This window comes from Debaryomyces fabryi (genome assembly GCF_001447935.2).
Source record: "Debaryomyces fabryi strain CBS 789 chromosome Unknown contig00126, whole genome shotgun sequence".
Classification (NCBI taxonomy): domain Eukaryota; kingdom Fungi; phylum Ascomycota; class Pichiomycetes; order Serinales; family Debaryomycetaceae; genus Debaryomyces; species Debaryomyces fabryi.
In genome coordinates, this window is record NW_015385552.1 from 1 (window position 1) to 20,749 (window position 20,749).

General features: G+C 33.6%; 9 protein-coding genes across 9 annotated transcripts; 3 read left to right on the forward strand and 6 right to left on the reverse strand.

Moving 5' to 3' along the window:
- Positions 1-1,086: 1,086 nt before the first annotated feature.
- Positions 1,087-2,313, reverse strand: AC631_04552 (uncharacterized protein; the record flags this gene model as incomplete). Its single annotated transcript, XM_015613381.1, has 1 exon — positions 1,087-2,313. One exon carries the CDS (start codon positions 2,311-2,313, stop codon positions 1,087-1,089), a length of 1,227 nt encoding a protein of 408 aa, XP_015465779.1.
- A 1,438-nt stretch (positions 2,314-3,751) lies between these two features.
- On the forward strand, positions 3,752-4,489 carry AC631_04553 (uncharacterized protein; the record flags this gene model as incomplete). The annotated part of the gene is made up of 1 exon (XM_015613382.1): positions 3,752-4,489. One exon carries the CDS (start codon positions 3,752-3,754, stop codon positions 4,487-4,489), a length of 738 nt encoding a protein of 245 aa, XP_015465780.1.
- A 180-nt stretch (positions 4,490-4,669) lies between these two features.
- Positions 4,670-7,210, forward strand: AC631_04554 (uncharacterized protein; the record flags this gene model as incomplete). The annotated part of the gene is made up of 1 exon (XM_015613383.1): positions 4,670-7,210. One exon carries the CDS (start codon positions 4,670-4,672, stop codon positions 7,208-7,210), a length of 2,541 nt encoding a protein of 846 aa, XP_015465781.1.
- Positions 7,211-7,255: 45 nt separating this feature from the next.
- MEC1 (protein kinase) lies at positions 7,256-14,389 on the reverse strand (the record flags this gene model as incomplete). The annotated part of the gene is made up of 1 exon (XM_015613384.1): positions 7,256-14,389. One exon carries the CDS (start codon positions 14,387-14,389, stop codon positions 7,256-7,258), a length of 7,134 nt encoding a protein of 2,377 aa, XP_015465782.1.
- A 344-nt stretch (positions 14,390-14,733) lies between these two features.
- On the reverse strand, positions 14,734-15,042 carry CKS1 (cyclin-dependent protein kinase regulatory subunit; the record flags this gene model as incomplete). The annotated part of the gene is made up of 1 exon (XM_015613385.1): positions 14,734-15,042. One exon carries the CDS (start codon positions 15,040-15,042, stop codon positions 14,734-14,736), a length of 309 nt encoding a protein of 102 aa, XP_015465783.1.
- Positions 15,043-15,415: 373 nt separating this feature from the next.
- On the forward strand, positions 15,416-16,792 carry AC631_04557 (uncharacterized protein; the record flags this gene model as incomplete). The annotated part of the gene is made up of 1 exon (XM_015613386.1): positions 15,416-16,792. One exon carries the CDS (start codon positions 15,416-15,418, stop codon positions 16,790-16,792), a length of 1,377 nt encoding a protein of 458 aa, XP_015465784.1.
- Positions 16,793-16,824: 32 nt separating this feature from the next.
- On the reverse strand, positions 16,825-17,598 carry AC631_04558 (U2-type spliceosomal complex subunit; the record flags this gene model as incomplete). The annotated part of the gene is made up of 1 exon (XM_015613387.1): positions 16,825-17,598. One exon carries the CDS (start codon positions 17,596-17,598, stop codon positions 16,825-16,827), a length of 774 nt encoding a protein of 257 aa, XP_015465785.1.
- A 228-nt stretch (positions 17,599-17,826) lies between these two features.
- SUI1 (translation initiation factor eIF1) lies at positions 17,827-18,249 on the reverse strand (the record flags this gene model as incomplete). Its single annotated transcript, XM_015613388.1, has 2 exons — positions 17,827-18,125; positions 18,219-18,249. The coding sequence occupies 2 exons, from the start codon at positions 18,247-18,249 to the stop codon at positions 17,827-17,829; spliced, it is 330 nt and encodes a 109-aa protein (XP_015465786.1).
- Positions 18,250-18,747: 498 nt separating this feature from the next.
- Positions 18,748-20,265, reverse strand: LAP3 (bleomycin hydrolase; the record flags this gene model as incomplete). Its single annotated transcript, XM_015613389.1, has 1 exon — positions 18,748-20,265. One exon carries the CDS (start codon positions 20,263-20,265, stop codon positions 18,748-18,750), a length of 1,518 nt encoding a protein of 505 aa, XP_015465787.1.
- Between the last annotated feature and the right edge of the window lie 484 nt (positions 20,266-20,749).

Here is a 20,749-nt window from a genome sequence, read left to right on the forward strand (position 1 = left end):
AAAATTCTTTTTTTAGATTTTTCATACTCTAGTACTTAATCAGGCGCAAGATGCAGAAAGCCGTAATGTCCAGTAAGTTAAAAAATAAAATTTGTAATAAAGGCTCTGTTTACTTGCGGCGCACACATATACGAACGAGATACTGCTTGTTGTAAGGCTTTTTTTTTTCTTCTACTTAGTAATTTATGCGAGTGCCTTTGCAGTTGCTTTTAAATAGTAGTATTACAAATAAACATGGAATTTCGGTCAGGATCTCCGGTTTATCTCGATTTAGATCTGAAGGTATGTTTGATGGGAATCAGTAGCTATTTATATGCGAGTGAATAATATATAGTAAACAAAAAAAATCTATAAATACTATAATTTTCAATATTGAGACCGTAATTTTAGTACCAATTAATTCAAGTAGGCTACATATTTAGAACTTTTGATATATTGAGAAATGTGGCTTTCCACAAATCATTGAGAATTATTAATGCTGTGAGGCTGGGCATGCACGATATCTTCAGTGTTATAGACTAAAAGCCAAACGCAAGCGAACACTTCATCTATGCCTTAACGACCGACTCGCAAGTCTCCAGACCACGTTTATATTTGGCAAATATAGAAGGAATTGCTAGTGTTATTGTAACGTGAAAAACTGCTTCAAAGGGTATGTAAATACACAGATGCATTCACGTGACACATTGTCTCTATCGGGCTAAAAATACTTGGAACCCTTTTGGAATACATTGGACTATATCCACATATAAATAGTCTAATGCCACCTTAATTTAACCTATTTTTTTGAAAGCCTATTATATTGTTATTTTGGTTAACCATGGCACCTTCACCAACTTCAGATCTTTTGTTATTAAAGGAACACGAATACTATAATACTGGGGACATACGATTAGTCCTTCCTTTTTTGCAGGACAACGAAGGTTATAGTAGTTCATCGGAACGAAATATTTTACTATGGATAATTGTATTTGTGATAGTAGGATTGTTTATAAGTAAAAGAAAATCGTGGATGAGACATAGTACAATCGAATATAAGAAATTGAAAGTATTTATTCTACTGCTAAACAAATAGAGATATATTGATTAGACACCTGTCAATTTCATCAACTCTATGTCCCAAATATTCCAGTCATACCAAAACATTGGGGGGATAATGGTGAATAAATGCCAAATAGCATGGGCATCGAGTAGCCTCAACCATGGAGAGAAGTCTAATAACTCGAATGACATACCTACAAGAAGCCACAAGTTCAATAAAACAGGTAGGATAGGGATGTATTTCGATTCGGATAAAGACAAATAGTTGAGCTTCGAGAGGAGCTTTGTTTCGAATGGTAACAATTGCATTGAGTTATTATACATACGGAAATCCTTCGTGTGTATATTTCTTACCCGCATAGCATGCGCAACCCATAAGACCATAGCCATGATACCGAAGGAAAGATTGAAGTAAGTGTTGTATTGATAATCCCACTTATTATGCAACTTGATACAGTGGAAAACAAAAATCACTGCTAATGAAGATTGAAATATCAATCTTTGCTTTCTTTTTGAAGGTGTGAAAAGTCTGAAGTAGCGGATACTTATGGCATTGAAATTCAAAAGCATGATCATTGCAGCACCGAAATAATCCAATGTTTCTGTGAGTGAGGTATCTCTCATATGGAATAAAGTACTGAAAGCCCACCCTACCAAAGACCCCACTATTAAATATATGTATTGCTTATAAATAATAAATGAATCGTTTCCACTCTTATAATTCTTATTGTATTGTGTTAAAATCTTGGTGAGACTGTTAAAATTGGTATAGTAATTTCCGATTGAAAATATAGTCAGCATAATTTCTGTTATTCCCAAGATACGAGTGAAGGGCCATTTTCCATAAAACTGAACCATTGGTAATCCTGATAACTCACGTTGATTAGTTACGAACTGTTGACATTTATAGTCACAGTCCAGCATGCAATCCCACAGGAACACTGTTCTCGTTATCCATGATAATCTATAGTTACCTTGAAAATCTTTCAAAGAATATTGTGGTAACTCTTCTCGTTCATTTATACTTCTAGTATCTCTCTTTTCAGGAGGTTTCACTGGATGTGCAACTGGTTCTATATTTTCTTCCGCCAGTTGTTGCTGAGCTTCAATATGCTCGAGAATAGTAGCATGATTACAATCCATTAGCTTTTCGCATTGCAAAAGACAATCTTGAAACCCTGGGAGTCTATCTCCCTCTGATGCTGCTATCGGCACTGCTAGCAACAATAAATAATAGAGCTTCATTGGTATTGTATGCTTGTTCTTTTCCATAGTAAGTTTTTCATTACTGTTACCGAAGTATTAAATAAACTATATACAGTACGGCAAATAGTGCAAGGACCATATCGTATACCTGCTGTAAGACTTAAAGGGGTATATTAGTACTATACATATCCAGGAAATCAATGCCTTATACTGTTCTTTCGAGGATAAGTTAGGAGGCTTCAAATGTAGAAAATATGATGCAAGCTATAAAAGGTCTGGTTGACATCGAATCTCCAAATAAATAGGAGATGAATACTCGGCTTTTGACACGAAGATTACATGGGTATTCTGATTAACTGATATAGTGCAACATTCAAGACTTCCTTTAGATAGGAATATGCTGAGCGTTTATTATTACTACATATTTTCTTGAGATACAATACTCCAAATATTGGGCACGAGCAAATTTCTGGTGGAGTAAAAAAAAAGAACAGTCCAACGCAATGAAGAATCTTTCAGCTAATTTGGAACCTTGATAGACGAACTGTTACTTTTGTTGCTATCTATACCGAGATTTTCTTGCTCTCATAATTCTGTGCGTGGCCTGGTTCCTGGTTTCCTTTTTCATATCTAGCAGTTCCCAATCCAGTTCTCGTAGAGTCTCCTCACTAAGTTCTTTCTACACACTCTCTACGTATTTACGTTTAATAATACTAATGTAACTATACTTATAGTCACTGCCATGAACATTCTTCGTTCTGTACCATATTTGAGCCAAGAATGACATATAATTGTACCAAGTATTCCTTGACCCCCATGTTTCAATCGTTAAAAAAAAACCGCAAATTGCTATGAATACCCCAAATAAAGGGAGTATTCATAGATTTATTGTCCCATTCCTCCTCCCGTACTAGTTATTGTTTGCTAATCATATCATTCACTTAACTATGTTCCTTGGAAGAGGGTTATTGCTATCTATTGTTCTACACGTGAGACGAGATAGTGATATTTTTGTTCTCCGTATTTCTGATATACAAACTAGCTATTACAGTATTCGATTTGGGTTAACACTACAGTGAATATCATCTCATATTCTGGCTTTAGTTAGTTTATATTGGATGCCATGTTTATGCCTTATGCTATTGGTGCATTTACTCAGCATTCGACAGAGAATAATATTCGAAAATACTGTTAAGCCGCAGAAAATGCCATTTTAGAAAAGCCGCACGGTCCGCATAAATTTTTTTTTAAAATTTTTTTTTTTTCAGAGGGGAGCTATATACTATATAAACATAGAAAATCTTTCATTTTGCCATTCGAAATTTTTTCCAGCTGGCAATTAGTTAAGTGGCATAGATAAGTTGCATTTCAATTCTTGCTTTGTTAGGATAGACCATTGACTAGAATACTTAGTATACAACTCCTAATATATCAATCAACTAATTCAATTTGCACTTAACACCGAATAAATATCGTTTGCTTATAAGAATTTTTAAGGATTTATATGACAATTCGTAAGTCAGCTCGTACCCGTACATTAACAGAAAAGGTTAAACCTATTAGGCAGACGACTAACAGTTTAGAGCACACAGCTAAAAAGAGGAAATTGAATGTTGAAGAAGATGCAGATAAGATTGACCCAGTAGAGAAGTTACTTAGCTTGACTAACTTGAACAATGATATCTTGAATGTGGATGAACCATCACCCGTGAACTACATGAATATTGCAAGCAATAATTCTACGGAACAGATTTCCTTGAACTTCACTAAGATTTTGAACGATAACTTGAGGGCATATTATTCTAGATTGAACAAGAATCCCTTGGAAGTATACAATGACAATTCTACATTTGGTTTATTGAATAAACAACCAACTGCCAAAGTTGATCATGAAACTGCTCCAAAACACTTTGACGTTCCTTTTTTTAAGAAGGTTAACTTTAATTCTAACTCCAAGTCATACACTTTCGACGAGTACTTAGCATATGATGATTTGACTGACACTGACGAGTCAGATGAAGACAAATCTCCTATCACCCCTATTTCCTTGCCCCCACCATTGAATGGCAAGATGAGTTTCCACTATAGACACAACGATAACTTGAATTTGTCGTTGAACGAGCATCCTGGTAGTGAGCCTCAAGATATTTGTAAGATATTGAACAAAAATTGTTTAATCTCTGGTAAAGCTAGTGAAATGGTTGGCACTGGTAATTTTATGATAAATGATTTTTTTCTTTAAATGATTCCTTGTATAGTATTGTATACTTTCGTTCTTTAATTAATTATTTATTGTGTATTTTATATATTTCATCTTGTATAGTTTTAATTAATATTTTGCTGTCTAATCTCACTCGCAATCTAAATGCGAGTCCTAATTAAAAAGTTAACATTTGTCTCTAACTCTTTTTCCATTAACATCATGAGTTTACTAGGATATATTTACATCTATTTGCTAGGTGGCATAACATTCATACCAATAGTTATATTTCTGTTTATTTATCTTCACCCATTAGTAGATGAAGCCAGTGATGAAATCGATGAAGGAGAGAAGAAAGTGAATGTTGGAGAAATCGAAGAAAAGGAATCAACGGGATTGAAAACGTACAGATCGGGATGGATCACTGTTACACAGGATTATATTGAGTCAATTGAAGATATTTCTTCGAACACTCAGTCAATAAGTGAATCAGCTGAAAACAAATCAGCCTATTCTTCGTTATACAAATTAGTTAAGAATTCTGATACGGAATCATCATCCACAGTTGAAACTTCTAATATACCGATCGAGGGAAAAAGTGATACTACAGTTAAGAAATCACAAAAGAAACACAGATTTTATGCGGTTCTTAAACATGGTAATTTGTTTCTATACAAGAATGAGAGTTTGAAGGATGTTAAGCATGTTATTGTGTTGTCTAATCAAGTAGTTTCCGTATGGCCGCGAGATATACCAGATGGCCAACTTTTCACCAAAGCTACGGCTATCTGTATTATGAAACGAGACTGGTCAAGAAAGAGAAGAATGTCAGAAGAATTTGAGAATGAAATGATTACTACAAGCGACATCTTGACGATGAACTTGCAACCACCATCGGGATCTATATTTGTATACTGTGATACTAACATTGAAAAAGAAGATTGGTATTTTAGCTTAGTAAAAGCTACTAAGACGGAATCAGAATCTAAGAACTTAAATCCTCTGGTATACGCAAAGACTTTACATTTCGAAACGGATGATATGATTAGTCTAATTCAAACGTTATACAGCTCGGAGGGCCAGTGGCAGACAAAATGGTTAAATGCAATGATAGGTAGATTATTCTTGTCTTTACAGAAAACTGAGTTTTTGAGGGAATTCTTGAAGAACCGTTTGAATAAAAAATTAAATAAGATCAAAAAGCCTGGATTTTTGGACACTTTCAAGCTTGTCAAGCTAGATGCTGGAGTTGCTGCTCCTTTTATAACCTGGCCAAGCCTACGTGAAATCAATCCTAATGGAGACCTTGTTGTCAAATTATTTTTTCATTACCATGGAAAGTTATCATTTCAAATATCGACGAAGGTTAATATTAATCTTGGTTCACGATTCAAGCCTAGGGAGGTTGATCTATTATTATCAATTACCATTGAAAAGCTAGAAGGTCCAATGTTGGTAAAGTTTAAACCTCCACCATCTGAAAGAATTTGGTATTCATTTGAAGGTGAGCCTTTGATCAATTTAAAAATTGAACCAATAATAAGTTCGAGACAGCTCACATATAACATAATTACCAATTCAATCGAGAAGAAATTAAAAGAAGCTATTAAGGACTCGCTCGTTTTACCACATTGGGATGATTTTGTATTTTATAATACTACGAATGAAATATATAGAGGTGGGATTTGGGATAAAGATATTAGACCAAATAAAAGAGTAGACAAAAATGAATCTTTGGACATTGAAGAATCACAACAGCAGTCAGAAGAAGATGCTGATTCGATAATCGAAGGAAGTAATTTGCCAAAGCAAACCACATCAAGCAGTTTAGCAGTAAATAAAACAGGAGATATTGTACCGCCTGTGAAATCCAATACCACAATTTCAAAACTAAGAATCTCAAATACTTTAAATGATATTTCCAAGAAAATGAAAAAACAAAAATCAAATACAACTCTTGGCGTAAACGAAGACAACTACTATTCTGACGGATCGTTCGTCGAATCTTCTAAAACCATCGATCATGATTTATCTGACCCGACCAATAATAAAAAGTCGACTATCAATACATTGAAGAAAATTGGAAAATGGTACTTTAAAGATGAGAAATCGATTCCAGAAAATGAGAATTATACACCTCCAGAAATGATTCTGAGTCGGAGAGCAGTTAAGAAATCTGGATTAGATACTTCGAAGTTCCTTCAGAATTCGGATTTACCTTCATATGAGATGTTCAATAAAGACTTGAATTATGACAATACTTCAAAGGAGGCATATAATCAAATTAATTCTACGGGAAGATCAAGAGGAAATTCTAAATTAAGTTTAAGTAGTACAGAAAAGCTGTTAAGTTTAAATAATGATCATGAGGGAGTTATTAATGGCTCTGTCGAAAATCAGCCGATTGGATTAAACATTGATATCGATGATAGTGATAATCTTAACCTAAAGGATGACTCAAAAGTTGCTTTATCATCAGCCTTTTCTCCTACTAATGTAAGTATTTTATCTGAAAGTTTGACTGAAGAGCACCATTTGCCACATCAGAGACACAGAAAACCTCCCCCTGAACCTGTACCAAAGACTCCTCCACAATTGCCCCCAAGAGAGATCAATGGAATCATTGAAGATATTTCCAGACTACTGAACACCTCACAAGGAAACAAAGTGAACGTAATAAATGAAGCACAAGAGGTGAAAAAGGGAGAACTTGAAAATAGAAGTAACGAGAATGATAATGATATAGATGATCTAAGTATTTAGAAATTTAGATATTTCGATGCTATTTGCATATATAAAAATAATAAATTATGTATATGCTGCCCATCCACCATACATTTGGCATAACTTTTCTACTGCTGATGCTTCCTGTATGAGTATATCAACTTGACCGTGAATATTCATTGGTAAACCCTCATTCTCATCTACTAATCCCCTAATCTTTCTTCTAACTTTTCTTAAATGGTCTTGAGGATTTTGCTGCGTCTTCCAATCTAATAATGGATCATATATAAGAGTTTCTAAGATATTCATCAAAGAAGCTTCATTTTCTCTCAATATAGACCCAGTAACTTCACAAGTAATTCTAAATGACCCTTCAATTCCACTAATACCCATAGCATCTACCATGTTTTGGGTTAGTCTAAAAGGCACAATTTCAGGTGTAGGTAGCGTTTTACCTTTTTCGAATAAGCAATCAAAGTCAATGTGAAGAACTGAGCCCGTTTTCTTGAAGAATAGTATGTTTTCGCAATGTCTATCTCCAAGACCTATTATGTACCCAACTATTGACATTACAGCAGACGACCTGGTAAATGAAGTTCTCGCCAAGTACCATGTTCTAGGATCTGAGAATTGATTAATAAACCAATTATGTAAAACTGGAGGTGTACTCTTACATATATTTTCGAATAACTCAACAAGAGTATTTAGAGCAGTTTGGTCGGACGAAGGTTTATTCTTGACCATTTTTTGAGCTTCATCAAGTTTCATGAAAAGCTTTCTATCATTAGAGGGCTGTCCCATTCGTTTTCGCTGATCATTTATAATTCCTTTCATTGTTGCAACATCTTGTACAAATTCAATCACTCCCATATTTTCTGCTAGTGGAACAACTGAATAATTAGCAATACTTAGATTTCGCTTTCGAGCTTCGGTACTGGCTGACAATAACCTATTAATCATAGTTGTAAACTCAACAACTTTGGCATCTTTTCTTGTATCATCTTTTTTTACCATAAGGAGGTACGTTAACCCATTTGAACCCCTTATAAACACTTGTCTAGGCATTTGTAAAGAATGAAAAATGTTCACCATATCATCAAATCCTTCGAATGTAACACTAGAAGGCTTCGGGAAGGCACTTGCAAAATTTTTAGTATGCTTTACAGAAGGTAATCTAATTTCAAGATTTGACCTTACAGGTATGACTAATGAATCATAGCTTTCATTCAAATTATTAATGCCAAAGTCATTTTTTATTGACATTCTTCTAACAGTCTTTTTCAGTATTTTAAAACCAGCAAGCTTTATAAGACTGCTAAACAAATCTCTTGCACTTTGGATGTTGGATGCCAAAGATGAATCTGAAGATTGCAACTTTTTGAGAATTCCGGAAACTCGTTGCTTTCTAGTAGAATCATTTGAATTTAAATGCGATAAGACATACCATAAACCATGTTTAGGATAGGCTTGAACAAGTTTAAAAATTACCTGGAAAAGAAGCTGGGCTGAAGGATTGTGTTTATGTCCAATTCTAGACAATATCTGAGTTATCGACGTGTACCATACATATACTGGAATGACATCAATATAAGAACTAATATCTAGAATGATCTGATTCATTATGCGTTCGGATTCTTTAGACTTTTTTTGTTGTTGTGCAAAATCAAGCCAAATTGTAATAAACTTAGGTAAAGCTTCGAATATGAAAGATGGGCCTAGTGCTAAAGCTTTTAAGAAGAATCTAATAATTTGCTGTTCGCAAAACCCACTTACGTCTGATTGAGATTCTTTAATTTTATTATAATATTTTCCTAAATCATAAAATGGCTTTTCCCAAGTACTTTCTAGCTTATAAGCTTTCACATATTCGGAAATGATAGTAGCTGATGAACTATGGTTTGATTCATCTAACCACTCAGCATACTGGAGTTGCACACTAGCCTTCTGCTGTTTGCTTTTGAATTGGTCATCGGAAATTATTTTGGAAAGTGACTTAATAGCTTCTGTTTGTCTACCTTGTGCCCACAATAACTCAGCATATTCAATATTAGCACCTTGATCATTTAATGCCATAGCTTTCATGATACTTCTGGTTGAAATATCTAGCCTCTCATTTTTTCTTGCAACCTTTGAACAAAAAAGTAATATATCAGATATTTTGTTCTTGTCTTCCATTACCATATAGGCCACCCTATGCATAGCTAATATTTTCCACTGAGAATCAAAGCCTTGATCAATATTTTTGATTCTCTCCTTTAAAATACTTTCATTTTCTCTTCTAAGAGACTCGTTAAGGAATGGATAATTGGAAACTGTCAAAGATAAATCAAACATAATATGTAACTGTGCCATTAAAACTGAATTCCTGGAAAACGATGAAGACATAGAGGAGACCAAGGAAGAACCGATAGTTCGATAAATACTTTCCATGCATTGCTTGAATTCTTCATTTTTGGATTCATACAAGAATTTCAAACCCTTGGCAAATTGATAATTAGTTAAAGTTTCAACATCCTGCGGTTTACCTATAGAATCTGTAATGTAAGTCCATTTGTCGATTTGATTCTTATCACCAGACACAACAGCCGCTTGAAGACCAACCATTGACCAATCGAGTGGTATACTATTTAAATTATCAAGATCAATCTTTGCTGCCAAAGTAGAAAGCACTTCATCGTATAATGCATGTTCACTTAATGATTTTAAAAGCTTTGTATTATTTTTTATTTTATTTTGCTCATTACCAGTCTCACTCAAAACTTGAAAAGATTCTTGCGCTAGAGACCAATTTTCATTATATTGGAAAGTAGTTAATTTTTCAGTCAAGTTATTCGTTGAAAACTTTTTCAAAATACCTGCAAGAGCATCAAAATCATTGATATTTGAGTACATACTTTGCAAAGTACTAACAATATTTAGATTATCTATTAAATAAGATTCATCTACTCTGCCATCTCTATAACATTTTTCCAAGCATAAGATAGTTCTCTCATAAGAATCACATTCCGCTGATTTGATGGCAATTAAGTCCATTGGTATACTCTCCAAAAATATCCCAACAAAGGCAATGTTCTTCTTAAGTCTAATAGTTTCTGCTTTCAGTAATTGAGAGTCATTTAAGAACTGTGTTGCAGCCGAAACCCATTCGTTACAATAATCTAAAACTTCAAAAATCGATTGGTAACACAATTTTAGCTGCTCGACTCTATCGGGGGGTAATGAAGAGGAATCTATGTGTAAAATATGCAAAAATTCTGTTTTGATATCTGAAGCAACAGATTCGTCACCATTAATTATATGGCTCAAAGCAATATATTTTAAGAGATATTGGCATATTGATATATCTTGGTTTCGTGCTAGCATTGAACAAGTTTGAAATATCACGCATTTTGTTTCATTTGGCGTTTCAAGGACACTTTTGAGAGGCCTCTTAAGCAAATTTGAGGTGAAATCAATAAGCCATTTTTCATGGTTTGATCCAACTTTATAATATGGGAATTGAACAGGTTCAAATCGTGATATTGGCGATACATATTTTGATGATAAAAGTGGAGTTAACGTAGATTTTGCCACATCGCTGAATTTTTTCCATGTCTCAGCTAATAAATCTTGACTGGTTGGATTAAGTACACTGTTATCTAGTCTCAAAACTTCTAAAAACTTCTGCATTGAATATGCTGAAAATAATTGTTTAACTGGATCGTTGGACGCCCAAAATAGTTTGATAACTCTATTTTCCATAAAGTGTCTCAAAAAATCAGCATTTTCTTTATAATCATGGAAATCATGTATAATCATAACTTGATCCTTGATTGTTTTCAAATTAAACTTGTTTGAATCTAATGCTCCTATAATTGCGAGGGATTTTGCACAGCTCGTAGAAATTTCATTATCATCATTTTTGAATTTAGAAGCCGTATCCAACAAAGTTCGCATAAGTTCAGCTATATAGTTTTCAAGTAAGGGGTCTTTGAAGTCTTCGATCTGACATCTTTCCTGATATTTCGTCGTATAATTGATAAGGTCATCCAACGCTTGTTGAACAACATATTTATTACTTGTTTTCAACCTTCTGGTAAATTCTGGGAAGTAACTAGTTTTCGATCTTGGCTTTATCAAGTTTCGAAAGCTTGCATCTAGTTTATAGTACTTATCTAAATTTTCAATAAATGGCACCGAAAAGTAGTAGAGTGAATATTTGTTATATTTATCTCTCAACTCTAGAAATAATTTTTTTAAAATATCAACAGCTATCAATTTAGATCTGTGTTCTAGTTTATTAAATTTTTGAAATATTAAGGAAATGATAATGTCGAATAGTGATATTAAATGATTAGTCTGTAAATTCTGTACAAGTACATTCCAGCACCTAATTGCAGGTAATTCAAAATCAGGATTTTCCAAAGTTGCCTGTAAACATGTAGATATTTGACCCAAAGCCGAAGCAGCAGCAGTAGTATTCTTACTAATAAGAAATTCAATGGCTCTTAAAGAACTAACCTTTTCGAGGAACGGTTTTGTACCTTTTATATGATGTACGTTCTCAGAGAATCTTTGAACTAATTCTAAAACATGATCTCCCAAAAGATTTTCAATGTAATCAAAATCTTTTGGAACCCTAGTTTTGCTGCTTCCGTTTTTTAACATATTGATCTTTGAAACATACCTTAAAGCATTCAATATTTTTGCTTCATTTTGAAAATTTCCTTTTTCGTCTATTTGGATCTGAAGTAATATGAACCACGTTATCTCTCCAACGCTAGAAATTAAATCAGTCATTGATAAAGTTTTATATTCAGGGCTAACATTACTCAAGACGTTGATGATATAGGGTTCGTTGATCGTATCATCCTTGCATAGATATGTTGCCATGATTCTGGGCAAATGCCTAGTAATTAATTTCCATTTTGATATTCCTGAAGCTTCTGCTATTTCATGTATAAAATCATACTTGTAATATTCCAAAAATCTAGGAGTAGTGTACTCTTTTGTTCTATTTAAGAAATACTTCTTTGAAACTCCTAATAATTCTGTAATTTTTTGAAGCATTCGGGGTTGCTTTACAATTCGTTCCGCAATACTTGGTAAGAATGGTGAAAGAAGTTTATATGGTGTAAGACACTTAGCTGCTGCAACGTTTAAAAACTCACTGTAAACTAAGTTCACATGTTGTTCATTTGCTTCTCCGAAGAGATCAATTAATTTAATAAACAAAACACATAGCCATTCACCTTCAGATATAATAGCCAATTCACCTAAAGCTTTGATTGTTGACTCAGCAAGGTATATTTTTCTGCTTTCGTTATCAAACTTAATTTGAGAAACCTCCCGAAACACCGAACGAAAACTTGCTTCAAGGATTTCATCTTTAGGTGATATCAAATAAAGAGGTAGTATCCTCGTAGAAAGTATCCTTACATCTCTGTTAAGACTCTGATTTAAGCATTTCATGACAAATCTAAAAACTATGTCTTCGTTGTAGTTATATCTTGTAGGAGGTTTAAAGGAAACAAAAAGCTTGAAAATTGTCAATAACATATTAGAGCACAATAATGGGTCATTTTGAATAATATTCATTTTATCACCCAACAAGAAGTCACAGATAATATTTTTATAATATACTTGCATTTCTTGCTGATCCGTAACATATTTTCTGAGTGGTGATACAGTCTCATAGTATGTCTTGTTCAGAGGACAATTACCACATCTTGTACATTCTTCAATCTTAAAGTGATAATCACCATTAACAAGGCATGGAAAATGACCTAAAGAAGTTATAAATGTAAATAATGTAGATCTTTTATCAAAGATCCTATTGTCGCTGTTATCATCACGAAGATCAAGATCAATAAGATTCTTAACATGTGTAATCCAAAAAGCAAAATTAAACTGCTCATTATTATCATTATCAGAAATCATAGATTTTGGTATGGCTATGAAATATAGTAAGTTGCATATTATTTTATTTTCATGGCTCAATTTGTAAGAATACTCATTCAATTCTAATTTTAGGGAATCTAGTTCGAAGTCGTTGAATGGAGTAATGACGAACTTATTAGTTCGGTAAAAATTAATGATTCTTAAATTGTCGGTGGTGATACCGTACTGATAGTTGATTACATGCACTGATTTGATAATAATTTCAGGAAACTTAGTATGCTTGTTAGAAATTGACATTATGAATGAATTGAGTTGGAAAGAGTTGACAAAAGATTCCAAGCAGTCTTTTTCTCGACATAATTGAAAAACCCTCATTAAACTATAGCTTACTGATCTGTTTAAGGCAACTAACTGTGAATTGTAAGTGTTTGAAGTATTTTCATCAAATGATTTGATATGGTCAATAATCCAGTTAATAACCAATGAAATTTGGGACCAATTAACTGATTCATTAATCAATAAATTGTTTGTTAGGTTTAAAACTAATACCGATTTTAGGTTGTCTAATAATCTTAGATTCTTGTCTGCTTCATTCAAAACAATCAACTTTAGATCAATCAGGTTGAGAATGAACCATAATTTTCTAGCAAATGATTCAAATTTTAATTCCATACTATTTATGTTAAGTAATAGTTTGACAGACAAGTCATAATCATTTAGGATGGAGTATAAGTGAACAGTTCTCGCTAGATCTTTCGAATAAGTAGAATTGAAGTTTGATAACGAATTCGCTATACTTAATTTATTGAATAGATTGTTTAAGTCATCATCAAATATTCGTAATAACTTAATTTTGATCTGATTCTTGTACCTAAAATTATGCAAAGTTGTCGTTACCAAATTAATAATATCTATAATATAACTTTTGACAATATTAGTTATTTCATTATTGCCGTCGAATGGTGCTATGTACTTTAAACCAAAAAAAATGGCCCATTCGTATAACAATTGGGGGTCACTTTGAACATCATTACCTGTATCAAGACCGAATATTTGTGCATCTTCTTCACTTGTTATTTCAATATTAAGCAAATGCTTTCTTTTAGCTAAAACTAACTCAATAGTACTTATTAACCTTTTAAGGAGGGTTATATTTTCACTGAAATTCAGATCATCTTTCTGCTGTAAAACTTGTAACTTAGAGCTGGTGAATCCATAAAGATACAATATTAATTTTTTGAAGTCGGTATTGTCATCGTGGGTTATATTTCTGTAAACATCATCTAAGAATAACGTCAACTCTGGCAGACTGATCTTTTGATAGGCTGAAACAGACATGTAATAGCGTTAGAATTCATTAATAGAATAAAAACATTAACTTCTTTTACGCGCACAACTAACGGTTTACAATTATATACTCGATATAAAAAATACAAGGATTTATTAGAAAAGGTATAAATACATATAACGATATATAAGAAAATGCAGATATGACAATTGATCATAATTTAAAAAGTTAATGCCATAAACTCCTATTGATTACCATCTCTATGTGAAAACAAAGAATTCAAAAGACTCAATCACAGACAAAGTGATATTATTACACATAGCATATTTCAATTAGTAGGAGCTAATCGGGAACATAACCGAGTTATTATTGGGCGTAGTTTACTGGTCGGGTTTTATTGGCCATAGTTAATTGGTCTTTTAAAAAGTAAAATATGTGGTTCTGGAGCATGCGTTTCATAATGTGCCCATCCCAATGACTGAGTAATGCCTAAACCCCTCCATTCTTCTTCTTGTAATATTCTCAAAGTTCCAGTCTCGGGGTTGAAGTAATCTTGTGGTATCGCTTTTAACATATTTTTGGGCAACATAACATGTCTATATTCGTGGGTATCGTCGCTGTATCTTGGACTATAATGAATCATATCCTGAAATTCGAGGATTCTAGCTCTTTCATTATCTGTTAGGTATCTAGGTTTACTCATCTTTGTATATTTGATTGTATTAATTGTTGTCCTTTTTAGCCGATTTTCATGATAACATTTATTAAACGAAAAATTAGCGTTATAACTGAAAAATCAACGCGTCCCAACCTTACATAATCAATGTGACAAATTGTTAACTGATGATTATGACATTACCATAAACGGCTAACAATACTATGAATAACGTTTATTATGGGGTGAAAACTAATAGATATGAAGAAGAAAATTTAATATATCTATTAAAAACGGGATCAGTTTGTTGGTAATACCGTGGGATAGCTTTAGGAGCCTCACAAATAACTTGATATTGCTGAACTCGATTGTATTATTGTCTAGTAGAGTTGATGGTTTTTGGGAGAACTTAGCTTTTCAGATGAGACAAGTACAATGCAAATACTATGCTTTTTTAGTACCTGAGGAATTTTATCACTTAGAACACGATAAGATTCGATTGCAACTCATTGAATTGGTGACTAGTTTACCCACAGGGGCTCACATTTCCTTGATTATACCTTTAACGGGAGATTTTATGCATTACGAATTCTGGAATAACATAAAGATAGAAAATGTCTCTGTTATGCTCTATTTATCCCAAGAAGTTGATGATTGTATAATTAGAAGATGGTGCACTGAACCTATTAGTGCAGTCATGGTACATGCTGCAAAATTTGTACATGAGTATAAATTTCCCGTTTTGCCTGATTATTTGCAAGTGATGCTACGAAAGTTCATCACAAAGTCTCCACCTGCTGTTATACTAATGTCTGATAGTAATCAAATTACTTATATCAACGGTCTAAAATGGTTTGTTTCGAAGGTAGAAATTGACCCTGCATCTGACATTTTAATTGATCCTTTACAACCGTTAAAAGATGATTTATCTTTGGAAATCTATGAGGTCTTCGAAAAGGATATCATTAAATATGATCAATATGAGAAAGCAATCTTTCGAGCATTGAAAGACATAAATATGCCCAATGTAAAGGTTCTAGTTATAGGACCTGGTAGGGGTCCATTATTAGATAGACTTTTGAAAGTTATCAAAAAATTGGAATGCCAGTATCAGATAGATTCTGTTGAAAAGAACTCTAATTGCTATGCCATATTAAAAGAAAGGAATCTTAAAGAATGGAATGGAACTATTAATTTAATTAAAGACGATGTTAGGACCTGGAAAGATATCAACTATAATTTGGTGATATCTGAATTGCTAGGTTCATTTGGCTGTAACGAATCATGTCCCGAAATATTACAAAAATTTACAAATGAAAATACAATTATGATTCCGCAAAGTTACGAAAACTATTTACAACCAATATATTCGCCTCTTATTTCAGAGATTAAAAATGAGCAATTGGAGAGGCCTTATTTGGTAAAGCTAAATTCATTTTATAACATGAGTGGCATACAACCAATTTGGAAATTCAACCACCCAACAAAAGACACGACTTCTAGACTTAAGGCTATTGACTTTCATGTTCCATATCAAGGGAAGATTAATGGATTTCAAGGATATTTTATAGCTAATTTATACGAAACCATTCAAATTGGAATACATCCACAAATGGAAGAAGGCTTTTGTAAGTCCTGGTATCCATTCTTATTCCCTATCCTGGAGATTCATTGCAATAGTAACTCAAATTTAAGCTTTCTAATTGAAAGGATTTCTGATAATAAGGTGTGGTACGAATGGTCCGTTAACAATAAAGTTTATAACAAAGATGGATTATATTACTCTATAGGTTTATAATGAACTATTTCACTATATTTCATGACATTAACTTAGTAGGCTACGAATTGATTTGAATTTTTCGTGTTGTCTCTTTGAGATGAATGTCTATAATCGTTCAATTCAGTGGTATTGGAATCCTTTTCTCTTGAATGATGACGTGAACTATTCAGTTTTGACCTTTCTGATTTCGAGTGTCTGTGATTTGAATGATTCAGCTTTGAAATTTTGTCATTAGCAAGTTTATGCTTCGAAGAATGCCTTTTGGGAGATCTATCTCTAGACCGATGCCTGTCTTTCGAACTATGTCTATCTTTCGAACTATGTCTATCTTTCGAACTATGTCTATTTGAGTCTTTTGCGGCCTGGTATTTCTTTAACTGTTCATTTTTTATCCTTAATAGAGGATCATTCTCAATATTCTTGGGACCATTGTTAGAAGCGCTTATTGCTTCTTCAAACCTGCTTGTCTCTTGAGTGTCGATATACTTATTTCCGCTAAGCATATTTTCGACTTTTCTCTTACCTAACAAGAACTCATCATCCATGTCATTAAACTCGCTGTTTGATTTATTTTTCGACTTCGAATCATCATACATCCAGTTAAGGTTATTGAGTTCCCTTTTGACTTCTATCGGAATATCTTTGGCATCACCGTATTGTAAGTTGATTAATTCTTGTTTTTCTTTTTCTTTTTTTAATTCTTCATTTTTTGCCTTAATCTTTAAATGTTCACTCAAAGCTTCTTGTTCCTGTTCCCAGAGCTTTTTCTGGTTTTTCATTAAGCCAGGATGCCATGACTTCTTTAAATTTAAATCTCCTGGCATGTTGATAAATTAAAGATATAAATATAAAATTTGTGATCTGTGGGCCCTTTTAAAACTTACAATACAAACTGCGAGAATGTGTGCTTACATTTAAATTCAAACTATAAAGGCTGTATTCCAGCTATCTTAATCGACTATATGCAATATAGACCATATATACACAGATGCCGATAGGAACCTAATATTTACTACATAATAATAAACGTTCACAATAATAGCGTTATCAAGTTAGAAACCATGAATCTTGATGTTCTTCTTTGGTAATTGTAACTGAGAAATCAAAAATTCACTTACCTTAACTCTTTGGTCACCTTGTAATTGAATAACCTCACCTAACTCTTCATCTTTGACGATGTTACCGTTACAAGCGAAATCTTTCTTTAAAACCTTCAAAATCTTCTTCAAGTCATATTCTTGTGGTAAACCTTGAACTGTAGTTAACGTTTTACGACCATTACGTTGTTGGATACGAATATGGATGTAGTTTGTTGGTTGAGCTTCAGAATCACCAGTATCGGCGAATGGATCTATATTTTGTTAGTATATGTGTCTTAGTGTTTTATATATTTATCATTCTTCCTATGCGTCATAGGCTCCATTTCATCACTAATAATACATACCAAAGGCGTTTAAGTTTTGGATAGTTGACATAAATAGGAAAAATCCGAGTTTTTCAGTAGTATATCTGTCTATTTGTCAAAATAACTAAGAGAAGAAAGCAATTAATTTTACAAAAAAAAATATTGTGTTCTTTTACTTAGATCTTTGTGACACTTTGACCTGAATGACGGTTACCCGCTTTTGATAAAGTCTTACACTTCCCTAAAGAGGTTTCCAAAGATAGCCTAGCCTACATGCTGTTTACTTATCTGTTTAAATATGTCATATATATAGATGAATAATATGTTAGGCAAGCTAGTTAACAATTTCCCCGACAAAAATCTTAACCAATTATTATTATTGATTGAGTTCAACACTTTTATCCACCTGCTGATGGCGATGTAGTTTCCACCAAGTTGTACGCTAAGAACAAGATCGAGTTGTATGACAAAATCCATACACAGATGGAAAATTTACTACCTTCGGGAGATATTGCCGATATATTTTAGTTACTAAGAATTACTACTAATTACTATAGAAGTATCAAAACTACGCTAAGGAACCCATTGGATCATAGAATGGCAAAACAGTGAAGTCTTTTCCTTTCCATACTTCATAGATTTGTTTTTCGACATAGTTTTTGTTCGTAACAATTTGATAAACGTATTCGTCAAACCACTTATCGGTCATCAAGAAGTATCCCTTATCACCAACCAGGTCACCCCAAGAGTTTTCAATTTTCCATCTAACTGGGTTACCGGTGATTGGATCCAAGTGAACGCCGGTAATGACCATTGCGTGAGTCATTTGGGACGAACCGGTTTTTAATCTCTCTGCTTTGCTAATCTTAAAAGAGGTTCCCAATGCTAAGGCATAATCATATGCGCCAACATCTAAGATACCGGTATCTCTATCATAGAATTTGGCTACATCTGAACCAAAAAATATAGGCTCGTTATTTTTCAACATCTTAATGGAGACCTTCTTAAGGGTCGCGATTTCTGTATTCACGTATTCGATTGGTTTACCACCGTGAACGTTGTTCAACCGGTCAACAGTATACAACTTGTTGTATGGGTTCCTTGGATCATGGATTAACGAAAAGTGATTCCCCACGTCAAATTTAACGTGCTCAGCATAAAACTTTTGTGGGGTAGTGTTGAAGTACTTATAGTTACCATCCTTGTCCTTGAACTCCCAAACAAACGAGTCAGTTGGCTTTGGTGGCGTTCCTATTGTCAAGGAAAGTATGTTGTAGATCTCTCTAATCATCGAATTCTTGACTAAATTGATATCTTTGTCAGCAGTCTTTTTAGATTTCAAGCTTCTTAAGATTAGGGCATACTCTCTTAGTTTTTCGGTAACAACGTAGTTTAACCGTGACGATTCTGTAGACTGTGCATTATCAGGGAAGAACTCGTAAGGAACCAATCCATACTTGTTGATGATATTAACTATCATGTCCCACTGGCCCCCATCACCAACAGGGTCATGGAGGAGAAACTGCACTAACCTGGAATCTAACGGCTCGTCGGCAGTATCAAGAATATTCTCTAGAAGAATATTCGCCTTCTCTAATTTGTCATAAAAGAACAAGTAACTCTGAGATAACTGAAACTTATCATCCTTCAAATTGTAATTCTCAATAACATGGGCACGTAGAACATTAGCTGTTGCAAAAATCCAACACCTACCTGACTTCTTCTGATTATTATTAAAAGATGGTGCCCCTATAGTTTTAACCTCAGTATTGAAGAAATGCTGGTTTCTAACCTTAGTTTTAGTATCTGAGCATCCAACAATATTGGCAATATCAAACTTGGCTAAGGAATTCTGTGCTAACTTATTCTTAGGCTCTGATAACAAAGCAGACTCCCATTGACCCAAGGAATCACAGGAAATTGGATTTGTGGCCTCGTCGTTTATATCAAGTAGCTTCAAACCTCTTGTTTCTTCTAAGTAACCTTCACCGTTTTCTGGCTCTGCTTGCAAATATTTCTCATTGAAAACCATTTCGGATTTCAATTTAGGGCTTATTTTCTCTTGCTTGGAAATCAGTTGACCCATTAATCTATAGTGTTTCTAAAGTAATTGGAATCAAGGGGTTTTATGAGACTGAGATTTAGGTTGTCGCAAAAATAGAGAACCGCTTATCGGTGTGGCTTCTAGCTTAAGAAATTTCAACCCCGATTGGTAATTCGTCCTATTATCCTTTTGCCCTATAAATAAATCACACATCTGAGCCTCTTAGCATTCAACATCTGGGCTCACCCCTCAGATTCTATTTTTGTTTATGGATCGATAAGTTGTTGTACAGACCTGTTTATGTAATCCTAATATTCTACCATAGGTGTATAAATTATCCACTTTATGAAATAAATGATGTCGTGCCTGCAGTAAGCCTAGATAATGTCATATGCTTAAGTTATTTGAACTATTTTCAACTCTAGACTCAGTTAATTGTGTTTTAAGTTCAAAACAATGTAAAGAGGGATCCCTTTTGGGCCACTCACATGTTGGTGAGAGGGGCTTCATTACAGTCAAACGCTGA